The sequence below is a fragment of the Fundulus heteroclitus genome, chromosome 19, assembly GCF_011125445.2.
Source record: "Fundulus heteroclitus isolate FHET01 chromosome 19, MU-UCD_Fhet_4.1, whole genome shotgun sequence".
NCBI classification, from domain to species: Eukaryota; Metazoa; Chordata; class Actinopteri; order Cyprinodontiformes; family Fundulidae; genus Fundulus; species Fundulus heteroclitus.
The window spans coordinates 4,624,952-4,638,244 of NC_046379.1; the positions used below are offsets into that span (position 1 = coordinate 4,624,952).

Below are 13,293 nucleotides of genomic sequence, written 5' to 3' on the forward strand. Positions count from 1 at the left end.
GTCAGCGCGGAGCGTCTCTTAAGCTTTAGACATCATTCTCATGACAGACCAACCTCATTTTGTTTTAGTCCCTGAAAAGACAATAAGAGACGCATGATTCATTCTCATTGCTCATCGTGCCTCGTCCGCCGTTCCTTTCCAAACCATTTATGTGATTAAGGGGCTTTCTCTTATTTAAAAAGCGAGGAGTCTGATAGAGTCATAGTCATAAAGATACGTTACGGCATCCAGAAGCAGTGCCTCGTAAAAGTATTCATACTCACCTGAACTTTTTGTCACATGGACAACCACAAACTCCAGATTTCATAGATAGACCGACACAAAGGAGTGAATAACTGGGAAATGTGGTTTTACAAGTAAACAAATAAATAACCAATTGCTTGTAGCTCTGATTGTGTGTTTAGGATCTTTGTCTTGCTGCAAGGTCAACCTCCGCCCACTGAGTCTTCTCATCAAGTCGTCCATCTCTCACGGCGTTTTCCTGTATTTAGCTCCTGTCATGCATTTACAGCCACACAGACGTGGTAACAAATACCATTTGTGTCATTTAGGTTTCATTTACAGAGCCATTTCATTACTTGGAATTTATCAATCACCATTACACTGTATTTTTAAAATTAAGTGTGCACATTTTGGTCTACCCTGTTTTTGTTATGACTCTGTTTAATTTATATTCTGTTTGAGTTTTGCAGTTGCTCCAGTCCCTTGGCCGAGGAACCAGCAGGTGGCCAAGGGGCCGAGCTGATTTGGACCGTACCACATCAGTGCTATGGGGGGAAATGGGGTTTTGCTTTATAATGTATAATAATAATAATTTATTTATTTGGTTTGGTTAGATTTTTTTATGTTTTGCCCCATGTGTTTCTTTTGTGGACTGATCAACCACTATTTAGGTTCCTCTTTGTCTCATTAAGGGAGGTCAGCTTGTTTGAGGTAGTTTTGTTCTGTTACTAGTTATTTTTCAGTAGTTATTGTTCCTTTGACCCTTTGTCTCGTGACATTTTATCTTTTTTTTGGTTAAATAAAAGAACCTTGTTTTTTTTTTACATACACCTGTGCCTGACTGTCCTTACTGCGCGGTCCGTCACAGCCACTGAGCTATATAATACACTGGAGTGCTGATTTTGCCAAAAAACTGAAGTCACTGGCCGCCATCTTGCTACTCCCTACTCTCACAGAATCCAATAGGATTTGGTTGCAACAACAAGCAGTTTTCTGACTGTGTGAAAACGTTTCACAGGTAATTTTACAGTCAGTGGATGTACTAACACTATCAACTTCTAGGAAATTAGGTGCTGAAATATTTTACATGTTATTCATATTAAATATAGATATATATGTATATATAAGTATGTGTATATGTATATACATGTACACATATATGTAAATATATGTTTTTGTATATTGTTATTTATATATTTATAAATGTTATATATATATATATATTTAAATAAATAAAATGCAAAATATTTCAGCACATGACTTTCTCAATACTTGATAGTTTTAGAACATAACATAAAAGTATAAGGCATTTGACATTTTAAAAGTTTTAAGCCCCCACTAAACATGATAAAATCCTCGTTATTCGATGCTGTAGCGCACATATTCCCTAGTTACTGGAGGAAAATAGGGAGTACCAATATGGCGGCTGGTAACGTCAAAGTGACTCGTTCTAACAGCGGGTGATTAGCACTCCAGTGTATAATAGAGATCAGTGGTCACAGCTCCCCACACCGTCCCACCAACACTGACCGGCTTTCTGATGCACGATGCTGCCACCACCATACTTCTCTGTGGTGTTCAGGGTGAGCTACAGCGTGGGCTTTAGCCAAACACAGCATGTAGGACACAAGTCTGATGCGTCTCCTGTGTGGCTTGTGCCTTGTAAGAGAAACGTTTGCCAACTGTAGACAAAGGCTTTCTTTCAACAGAAAGGCCGCGTTTGTTGAATGAATGCTTCTCAGATCTATGCTTATTATCCTTGGCATGTCAGTCCAGGTGGACGTCCATGTCCTGGTAGGTCTGCAGGTGGTCCATCCTCTCTCCAGGTCCAGATGCTGAATGGATCAGAGCTCTGGGATGTTGTTGTAGAACCTGACCCTGCTTTAAACTGGACCAGAACTTCTTATTGATCTCTGATGTTCTCCAACAAACCCTTGAGTCCTTCACAGAGAAACTGCATTTGGACTGAGGTTAAACTACAAACGTGCAGACTCTGTTTATTTCTGTTGGGCAACTTGCTTCACATTTTAATCTGGGAATTCAGAATAAGGGGGACTTGCACTTTGCACAAAAAAAATTTAATCCAATCATCATTTTTTTCCCTCCAGTCACCATCATGCACCACTTTCTGTCACATAAAACTCCAATAGACACATTGAGGTTTGTGGTTGTCCAATATTGTGAAAAAACTTCAAGGGGTGGAAATTCTTTTGCCATGCGCCGATGATGTTGCAAAGATTGAAAACTTTGGTCCAGCACCGTAATCAGCATTTATTTAGAGCCAGGTGGAAAGTCTGGTCAAGCTCACAGGTAAGAGACACTGTAAGATGGGTTGTGAGCCGAGAACCAATCAGTCCAGGAAAGCAGGTAAAAGTTATGGAGCACTGAGCCACCTGTAAGGGTGTTTTTATTCCTAATTTAGAGATGGGAACCAGAAATGCAGATTCTCCTCCGTGAATGACCAGTGCTCTGTGTCTGTGGCAGAAACCCGTCCCGTCCCTCTTCATTCTGAGGCTGGATTAGGTGTAATAAAATTCACCACTACACCAATGGGAGATTGGGAGATGTCTCTCCTGGCCACTCTCCCTCCCTCTGAATGGAACATTTTTAGTATTCTTCCTTTATACATCCCTCCCTCCTGCATTGACCCGGTCTCCATCCAAACCGAGTCACATCTCATCCGTACCTCATTCTCCGCAGACGGGGACACTTTCCCTCTGCCGCCTCTGCTCGTCCGTGTCCCTTCTCTCCCTGTCGTGACTAAGGCAGCGTCCACTTTAATCCTGTTCTCCAACCCCCCTCCCCCCCCCCAACATCTGTCCAGCTCCTTCCACGACCACAAGGACGACCTCCGCAAGCGTCTGTCGTACACCACCCACAAACTAGAGATGGTGGAAACCGAGTTTGACTCCACCCGGCAGTACCTGGAGACGGAGCTGCGGCGGGCCCAGGAGGAACTGGAGAAATTCACGGAGAAGCTGCGCAGGTGTGTGTCTCCGTCTGCTCCACTCTGTTGGATGGTTCGCCGTGAGCACAAACGATGCCTTGCTCAAGGGAGGCATGCCAGGTCAAATTATTGGTTGGTAACACAAACAACAAGCTTCGTCTTTATTATCCTGTTACCGCCATGGTGGCTCCACATCTAAATAAATTTAGATAAAATGATTTTATTTCAGTAATTTGATTCAGATTTGAAATAATTTTTACATTATAGATACTTTTCACATAAAGTGGTACATTTATAACTTTTGTTTCTGTTCATTTTGATGATTCTGGCTTACAGCTCATGGGAACCAGAAAATTCAGCTTTGGAAAATGATTTTTTTTTTCGGATTTCACTACATTTATAATTGTCTGTTTGAGTAAAATCAATATTTATTTGTTGAACAAATTTAACATTTAACACATTTAACAGTTTTGTCGTTTCAAGAACATATTTACAGAAAATGGCAAAATACTTGAAAGGTCGTGTTTTCAGACCCTATATAATTCATTTTAGTATTTAAACTACACAAAATAATTTAGTTTCATCTTATAAAAAGTAAAAAAAAGTAAAAAAAAAAAAGTTCAGAATAACTCTCAACTCAACTTTCATCTATAATCAGTTTTTCCACAGATTAGGAAAACATGTAACGTGAAGGCAGAGGTGCAAAAGAAAACTTCCACTGCAACAACTTCCTGTTGAAAATGATAAATTTCTCTGTCAGCATAACCACTATTTCAGTTTTTGTGTTTTTTTTTTCTTTATTTTAATCACATTAAATTTTTCTTGTGAAATTATGATGAAAGTAAAAGCTTAGGGAGTGCAGCACTTTTACAGGACATGATGTAGCATTATTAGGCTACACTAAATTAGATTAATGTTAATGCTCCACTCAGCCTCGTTAACGCTAATCAATCTGCAGGATTAGTTCTTGACCTTCACGTTGAGCTAATTAGCACTAAAATTAGCCCTTCAATTAATGATGGTATGAAAATCTTTGGCAACTGGTAATCAGCATAATCAAGAATCCATTTTATTATTAGGCACCTTAAAAATCTACAATTCCATAAAGCATTGCCATAATTTCTTCTGTTTTTGCCGGGGTTGTTATTATAATCAAGGGCTTAAAAATTGAATCATTGCATGGATGAAATAAAAGTATTCATATCATTTATGTAAAAAGCTCTGACTGATCACTGATTTAAATGTTTTTGGAATAAATGGTCATCCATAGAGGAAAAACTTTGGCTCGTGTTAACAGATAATCTTTGATGATATAGAACTGTCCAACTGATAAAATTATTTATGTTTGGGAAAATTCAGGACATTAGCAGCAGGGGAAAAAAAACTAAAAGGTGTTTGATCTAAAAAGTCTGGAATTATTTTTAATTCACCTGCGAAAAAGCTGCTTTATTAGGTGAAAAGGCAAATCTTAGGAGTTTGTATCTGCTGCACAGGATGCCTCGGGCTATTAGAGAACAGCCAAATTCATAGTTTTAAAACAATCCATGCACCTCAAATGGGAAAAACATTGGCCTGAGTAAGCTGAGCAAGATGGTCTGAATCAAGGCGATGAGTTTATATGTTTCGTTTAAATTCTTAGTCCAGGTTGTAAAGGTTTAAACCTTTTTGAAAATTCAGGCGACCTTTACGCTTTGAGTTTATTTACTGGCTTGGTAATAACGTGAGAGCAGCAAGAATATAAATAAAGAAGCCAGGGTAGTAACATCGAAATTTCTGCAGCCGTTGAAGAAATAAAGACGATAAACAAACATTTTACAACTGTCTCCGGCAATAGCATGGAAACTTGTGAAGAAGGCAGATAAAAGCTATCTTTCTATCCCCTTCTATATCACTGGCTTTAAAACTGATTACTTGATCTCTACTGTCACCCTTCTTCTGAGAAAGTGCTGCAAGACGTAGACGCTCAAACAAGCAGCCCTCAGAATCGCCTCTAAAGATGACAGATTTTACTTCTCCTCCATTCCCAACCCCTTTCTTCCAGTGTTACTTAGTTATGACCAATTATATTTTTTATTTCGCTTCTCCCAGCTCTTCCATGCCCGGGTTTTATGGCTTGTTTGTGTTTACGGTCTCCAGCGCCCACATAATCCAGACCTGCCCAGTTAATGGAGCCATAAATGCTACTTTATAAAACACACTCTTATGCTCGGGAGTTCATATTAGCGCTGGATAAAAAGGCAAAGTCGTAAAACAAATGGTTCGACTGTAACTATTGATCCATGGAAGTTTACCAGGAGCAATGCGGAGAGTAGAAGAGGAGGAGGGGAGCAGAGAGAAAGGTCCTATGAAAGAAAAGACCTCAGAATCAGGCTGTGCATCTTTTTACCTGAATTCAGTCTAAAAGTACTTCAGTAATCCCAGAGTGACATGAAATATTGTAGCAGAGGTTGATTGCTGTAGGCCTGGAGGATCTCCTGTATATAGGGTTCCTACAGCATAAGGCAAGTTAAATTCAAGACTTTTTAAGACTTTTTAATGCCACTTGACATAAAAAGTTAAGACCAACTTCACGATAAACAAGATAAACCTGGTTGCGAAAACTTCACCCAAATGTTTATTTTAACATAAACCATTACTTTCTGGCTCAGTAGACATGTTAAAGATTTTTAAAAACATATAGGAAGAAAGCTAAAAAAAACACACAAATTACACCGATATATTTTTAACAACTACTGAACTACTGCCCTATTAAAATAAACTATAAATCAGTGCCAACTCTTTTTCACAGCTATGGTCCGGCCGCAACAGTTTTTATTGGTTCCGCTATCGGGACGAAACCAATAATGGTTACATTGAGCCGTTCGGTAAATTAAAAAATATATAATTGTATCAATTATTTTACTGTTTGGTAAGGATTACAAAAATAAAATCCTATTTATGACCTGGTAACAATTTTAAGACCTAAGAAAGACTGATTTAAGACATTTTAATGCCAATTAAGGCCTTAGTTTTATATTACAGAATTCAATGCCTTTTAAGACTTTTTAAGAGTCCGCAGGAACCCTGCTGTAGTGGTTTGTGCTACAGCTGCTCTGAAGACGCCTCTGACTGAAGACACCCAGACGTTCATCGTTCTCCGTAACGTTCTTCAATTTTCTGATGAAGCATTTTCTTTGTGCGCTCTTCTCCTGAGGTTCTACTGAGGTCCCCAGAGCAGAAGCAGCCTTCTTCATTAGCCTGTTGATCATGTTTAAATCACTCCGATGACATCAAGAGATGATGGTAGATCACGCTCTTCACTGCAGACTTAAAAAACAAAAAAAAGGACATGAGCTGCGTTTTGAAATGGGTTACAGGGCAGATTCGACATCTGGAAATAAGGAGTTTAGTCCCCGGCTCTGCCAGAATTGGATCGATATTCCCCTTTGCTCTGAAATATTTATTGATGTGTGGATTACATAAAAAAAAATACCACATCAATTAGAGAGATGCAATAAGAAATCTGCTGGTGCAGACCAGATCCATGCTAGACTGGTTCTGATGGAAACAGGACATCTGGTGTTTTTTTTCCAATCAGCGAATGCACCGTACCCACCGAGCTGCACCAACATCACTGATGGTGTGGAAGCAAACTCAGAGTTAGCTGCTTTCTGTATCACACTGCGAAAAGGGAACTAAAAGTAAGTAAAATTTTCTTGAAATAAATGTATTTCTCTTTGATTTGAGCTGCTAAATAAAATTATTTGCCAATGGAATGAGTATTTTGACCCCTAAAATAAGATAATTAGAAATTCTGCACTTGAAATAAGATGATGGAGATGAACTGTTCTTCTTTTAAGTGCAAAAATCTTATTCCATTGGCAAATAATCTTATTTACCTGCTCAAATGAAGGAAAAATGCACTAATTTCAAGAACATTTTACTTACTTTCAGTTCAATTTTGCAGTGCAGGGAGCAGGGGAAACACAAAAGGCACGTTTAATGGAGACGTAAACTTCAGCAGGTAGCTGAGTCTACTGCAGCAAAGTTGTTCTGTTTAAGCCTTTTTAAAAGTCTAATGCTGTCAACTACGCTGGCTTAGGAAAGGTTGCTTTTGTTTTGGAAATCTCTTACTTAAGGTAGAGCATTAGTCAACTTACTGTACAGCAACCCGTTTAACGATTCTGCAGCGTCTGCAGCGGCCAATTAAGAATGACGCTAATCCACCACACCAGAACATAATGCTGACATGTATAACCAATTCCTAAAACCGGTTTTAGCTTTGACAAATTAAAATTTTCCTCAAATGCTTGTTGTGTTCGTTGCGAGATAAAATGTCTTTTATCAGGCAGTTTCATTTGCTTTGAATTTAACCTCATATCAAGCAGCACCGCCCATTTCCGGTGACCCATCAAACGTTTTTCAGCATAAAATGAGATTAAAAACTGTGTGAATGTTTTAGTTTGTGTTTTTAATTTGTCTTTATAGATTTTTCTGTTTTCTTCTCTGCTCTGTTTAGGATCCAGAGTAGTTACTCAGCTCTTCAGAGGATAAACCAGGATTTAGAGGACAAGATGTGCAGAACGGTAGGAAACCCCCCTGGTCCTTATCTCAACCATTTCCCGCATAACTTTCATAACACAAAGCACAAATCCCTCAATTTTATGGATTTTAATGATTTACTGACTAGATAGTTTTTGCTAAATGTCATAACCCTCGGTTGTTGTCCAGCTAATCACTGTTTAGATGACTTTTGTGGTGATCAGCCTTCATTCTCAGACAGTTTCTACATAAGATATTTCACATCTGAAATGTTCCTCTTCATAAACCCTATAGATTATTTTGTTGCAGCATCCTGAAAGTATCTAATCTGGTTCTGATTACATCTCATTCAGATACAGTGGAAGTGTTTTTGAAAGCAGACGTCATTAGGAAGCCCTTTTTAATAGAGGACACTTTTATGTTGCAGCCTTTTTCTGTTATTATTAATTACTTTGAAGGGGGGAAAAAAGCTTATTTGTTTTCCTGACAGTTTTCATTGTTGTGTGGGAAGATTTGTCGCATCTTTAATGTTACATTTTATGACATTTTGTGTCGCTTGTTTGCACTGATTTGAGGAAGAAGTTAATAATCCCAGGAGCATCACCAAGGCTCTAATAGATGCACTGCAAAAAGAGAACTAAAAATAAGTAAAATTTTCTTGAAATTAATGTATTTACCCTTGATTTGAGCAGCTAAACAAGACTATTTGCCAATGGAATGGGTATTTTTACCCCTAAAATAAGATAATTAGATATACTGCACTTGAAATAAGATGATGGAGATGAAATCTTCCTATTTTAAGTGCTAAAATCTTATTCCGTTGTCAAATAGTCTTATTTACCTGCTCAAATCAAGGGTAAATACATTCATTTGAAGACAATTTTACTTATTTTTAGTTCTCTTTTTGCAGTGTGTTTTATGAAGGTGGCTTGCATAGCTCCAGTCAGACCCGTCAACATACCACTACTACTTTGTATCTTAACAATTCCAGTTTGGGCAGGAATTACTTAGTTAAAAACGTGAATTTGTGCAGTTACCAGGAAACCGTTCATGTTAGTTTCTCTCTTCTTTTTGCCTCTAAGCGTACAGTTTCCCTGACAGCTCTTCGTTTCTGTTCTTTCCAGAATATCGCACTCTCTAATTTAGCATAACTGCAGTTATAGCCCCATGTTTCTTCTGTAAAATAGCACAAGTCATGGCTTAAAAACAAAAAAATAAAATACAATCTGTACCAGAACAGTGAATGAAACTGTTCACTGGGTGCACTATTTTCTACAATCCCCACCCAGTCTGCCTGCAATACTGCAAAAAGGGAACTCAAAGTAAGTACAATTTTCTTGAAATTTGTGTATTTTTCCTTGATTTGAGCAGCTAAACAAGACTATTTGCCAATGGAATCAGATTGTTGCACTTAAAATAAGAACCATTTATCTCCATCATCTTATTTCAAGTGCAGGATGTCTATTTATCTTATTTTAGGGGTAAAAATACTCATTCCATTGGCAATTAGTCTTATTTAGCTGCTCAAATGAAGGAAAAATATGCTAATTTCAATCAAATTTGACTTACTTTGAGGTCCCTTTTTGCAGTGAAGCAACAGGGCATTGTCACCTACAGAAACATTGTCTTTTCTGTAAAGTCCCAACAAATCATCCGTTGCTGAAATACTCAGACAAGCTTCTCTGGCATCAACATCTATATCAAGTTCAAAGTCACCTCATTCTGTTTTATATTTCAGCCGTCCTCATCACAGTTACATGCCTTAATGTGTTGAGTTGCTGCCATGTGGTTGGTTGTTTTGCTGTTTTTGTCGATAAGCAATTGGACAGGCGTAACACAGGCCCAGTGAGTCTATATGGTGTAAAATAAAGCTGCAAACACCTTGGAGCTGTGATGCAGTTTAGAGCGGGCACGTTCGCACCCAGGCTCTCACAGTATGTCAGCAGCCAGAAAGCGCCGTCTTGACAGAGTCGTGATTATAACGTGCAGCTTTTGGTTATTATAAGCAGTTCGTCTAGTTTCACAAAATGTTAGCTTTGAGCTTGTGTAAAATCCACACAGTGGTATACTAAGTTAAAGGATAGGTCAGAAATGTTGAGGTGTGATTCTGTTAAAGCAAAAGATAAACTGAGGTACACAAATACTCGCATGCTAATTCTAAGCGGTTTAACTCTTGCATACAGTGAAAAATTAAAGGTTGATAAAATGCATTGCATTTTACTGCTGCATTAATGGCAGTTAGCATTTTTGAGACCAAGTCCTCGAGAGCTGCTTCGAAGGGATGCATCTTGCAGGAAAGGGGCTGAAAAATGGGACCCCTGCTGTAGCGCTTCAGTTATGGGTCTAAATGCAACAATGTGGGTCTTGAGAGGATTTTTCTGTGTCTACTTTGTGAAAGTGGGTGATAGGAGTGTTTTTTATTTAGTTCAATTCAATTAAATTGTATTTATATAGCGCCAATTCATGATACATGTCATCTCAAGGCACTTTACAAAGTAAAATTCCATCAAATCCTCCAGATTGGTGAGAAAGTTTCCTCTCTAAGGAAACCCAGCAGGTTGCATCAAGTCTCTCCAAGCAGCATTCACTCCTCCTGAAAGAGCGTAGAGCCACAGTGGACAGTCGTCTGCATTGTTGATGGCTTTGCAGCAATCCCTCATACTGAGCATGCATGAAGCGACAGTGGAGAGGAAAACTCCCCTTTAACAGGGAGGAGAACCTCCAGCAGAACCAGAACCAGGCTCAGTGTGAACGCTCATCTGCCTCCACCCACTGGGGCTTAGAGAAGACAGAGCAGAGACACAGAAAGCACAGAAGCTCACATTGACCCAGGAGTACTTTCTATGTTAGATGGTGATAGTGGATGATCTGCCTCCCCTGATGATGTCACAGCTCACAGAACGCCAGACCAGGTGTTCCTTCTAGGAAGAGAAAAATGACAGAGAACATAAAGGTAAAAGATGAAATAACAACAAACAATGCAAATTGGAGAACAGTAGGAGAACTCAGCAGAGAGAGAGAAATAGACCCTGATGTCCTCCAGCAGCCTAAGCCTATAGCAGTATAACTATAGAGGTAGCTCAGGGTAACATGAGCCACTCTGACTAGAAGCTTTGACATGTACTATAGATTTGACATGTACTATATTTGACATGTACTATAGCAAAATTATTTTAAAGCTCATGAACCAAATCCTCTGAGGCTGTGTTAAAAACACAGCAGAAGCACAATGGATGATTGATATCTTTGAAGTTAAATATCATGCACACAGACCAGAAATCATGCATGTTAGGTCAACGGGTCCCTATAAATGACTCTTTAGCTTGACTGAGCATTCACATTTAAGGATGGATGTTTAGGCCCGCATAAAGACGACAAATACAAACACTACATGTCCCTTAATGTCGGGGCCTTACTCTGCATTAAGGCTGTAAATACAACGGTCACTGTAAACAAGCAGCTAATCTCTGTATCCTACCAAAGTCTAGGCAAACATAATTAAGCTGAAAACAAATGCATGTTATCACATTTCTGCTAACTATAAGCTTAAAACTAGAACAATTAACCACACCCTCACTTCCTGATCAGAGTTTTGGGTCTGGTGGCTTTTATAAAACTGAATGGGCCAGAAACTTCAGACACCCTAGAACACAAACCACCAACATAAGAGATAAATATCACACTCGCCCCTGTAGAGTTTAAAGTCTTCTTTAACTTAAAATCCATGTTTCTGATCTCTGGGAGGAAACCCGCATGGAGAGCTTGGAAACTATAAGGTCCTCAGCTGAGATTTGTTTTCAAAATGTCCACATTTGTTGCTAAATGTATCCGCGTAATATCCTGTTATGTTTTCCACAACTGTTAAGCATCTTTAATTTAATAAGCGACTGTTTCAGAGAGCTGCAACAGCTACCAGTCGTCTGAAGTGTGAATAAAAGTGCAATTTCTCCCAGTTTTCAGTTTTTTTGTGAACAGATGTGCTCTGTAGATTTATATATATATATATATATATATATATATATATATATATATATATATATATATATATATATATATATATACTTGTCTGGCCAGACAAGGGCCAGACAATATAAAATAAAGGTATTTCTGACCACTGAATGTCTTTAAACACATTTAATAAATTCTACTATCTATATAACATCAAATGTTGAAATTTAAAACTGAGGAACTTGAGAAGAACTAAAAAGCATAACTAGATAATACACACTCTATTCCAATTATTTGTCAGATTAAAGGCAACTTTTGGGGGGAAAACAACCTTTGAGTACATATTAAACATATTTTTCATAAAGTCAACATTTCTATATTAAAGAAAGATTTTTCTTGATCTGATGTAATGTTCAAATCTAAAATGTTGTGTTTTTATTGGCTGTAAGAAGATCTTCACAAATCTTTGTTTAATTAAACGATTTGTTTCACTTAGTGAATTGAGTTTCTAGAAAAAATCTACTTTTCAATATTGTTATAATTTACTCAATGACTATGTACATGAATTCTCCTATTTAATCACGTGGCATGATTAAGCTAAGTTAAAGGACATTAAAGTTCATTAAATAAAGTCTAAAATTAATTTTGAAGGATTTGTTTTACTTTTGTATTGAGCGCTATTTATTGCCGATAAACAAAGCGAGAAGATTTCTGTAAAATTCTCAGAATTAAGATTACTTAATCGATTTTTTTATCGACAATTAATGACTTTCACAAAAATCCATGAGCTACACCATTGTGCTCAGGCATTAATCAATAACCCATTTAAATGTTTTAATCTGCAAATGTTCTTTGGAAAAACTTAAAATGCCGACCAGGATTTTAAAACAGCAGAATTAGAAGGAAAAAGCTAATGAAGACGAACACAAGTGCTCTGCTTCCTTATGCAATGCAGAGATTGTAATGAATGACTTACTCTAGCAATACATTATTATCTCTTTCGGATAATTCACGAGCCCTGGTAACAACTGCTCTCTCAGTTCTCCACTGCCTCGGAGAAATCCGAAGCCCTCCACAATCAATTTCAGCTCACCTGTTCAGCAGGAGAAACACTCTCATCTCTCTCACAGCAATTACGTGATCAAAGGCGGGTTCGTGAAATCAATGTCTAAAGTAATTGGTCTTAGCTGCTGTGCAACCTTGTTAGGAAACTGGGACCGCTAACAGTTCTGTTTTCTTCAGCAGCAGCTGCCTGATCAGAGCAAGTTTAGCGCTTTACAGACGCTCTCTGTCTCAGCTTCAAGGTGTAGAAACCTGCCCTGGATATATTATAAATATATATATATCATGTGTAAATATTAAGTCAATCGTGTATTTATCAATCATATTCTTTATTTATGTATCAGTCTGGCATGAATAATTGTCTTTCTCATTGAAAGGTTGATTTAGGGCTGGACAATAATTCAATAACAATATATATCAATCGTCAGACGTATATTGATGATAGAAAAAAAGGTCAGTAAAAAGTTCAATAAAATAAGTCTTCCTTCCTTTTACATTCTAGCCATGTAGGTTAATATTACAGTTATTATATCCTCAGACACAGGAACCAAGCTCTGCCCACTTCAAAGAGTTCAGAGATCACACATTATTTT

General features: G+C 37.9%; 1 protein-coding gene across 3 annotated transcripts in view; it reads left to right on the forward strand.

Moving 5' to 3' along the window:
• The window catches only part of LOC105917206 (brain-enriched guanylate kinase-associated protein), a 66,923-nt gene that overhangs the window by 25,237 nt on the left and 28,393 nt on the right, over nt 1–13,293 (forward strand). For all 3 annotated transcript variants that reach the window (XM_036150720.1, XM_036150719.1, XM_021310271.2), the window contains 2 exons: nt 3,047–3,208; nt 7,668–7,734. In XM_036150720.1, the coding sequence (XP_036006613.1) occupies nt 3,047–3,208; nt 7,668–7,734 (229 nt within the window). The remainder of the gene's footprint in view (nt 1–3,046; nt 3,209–7,667; nt 7,735–13,293) is intronic.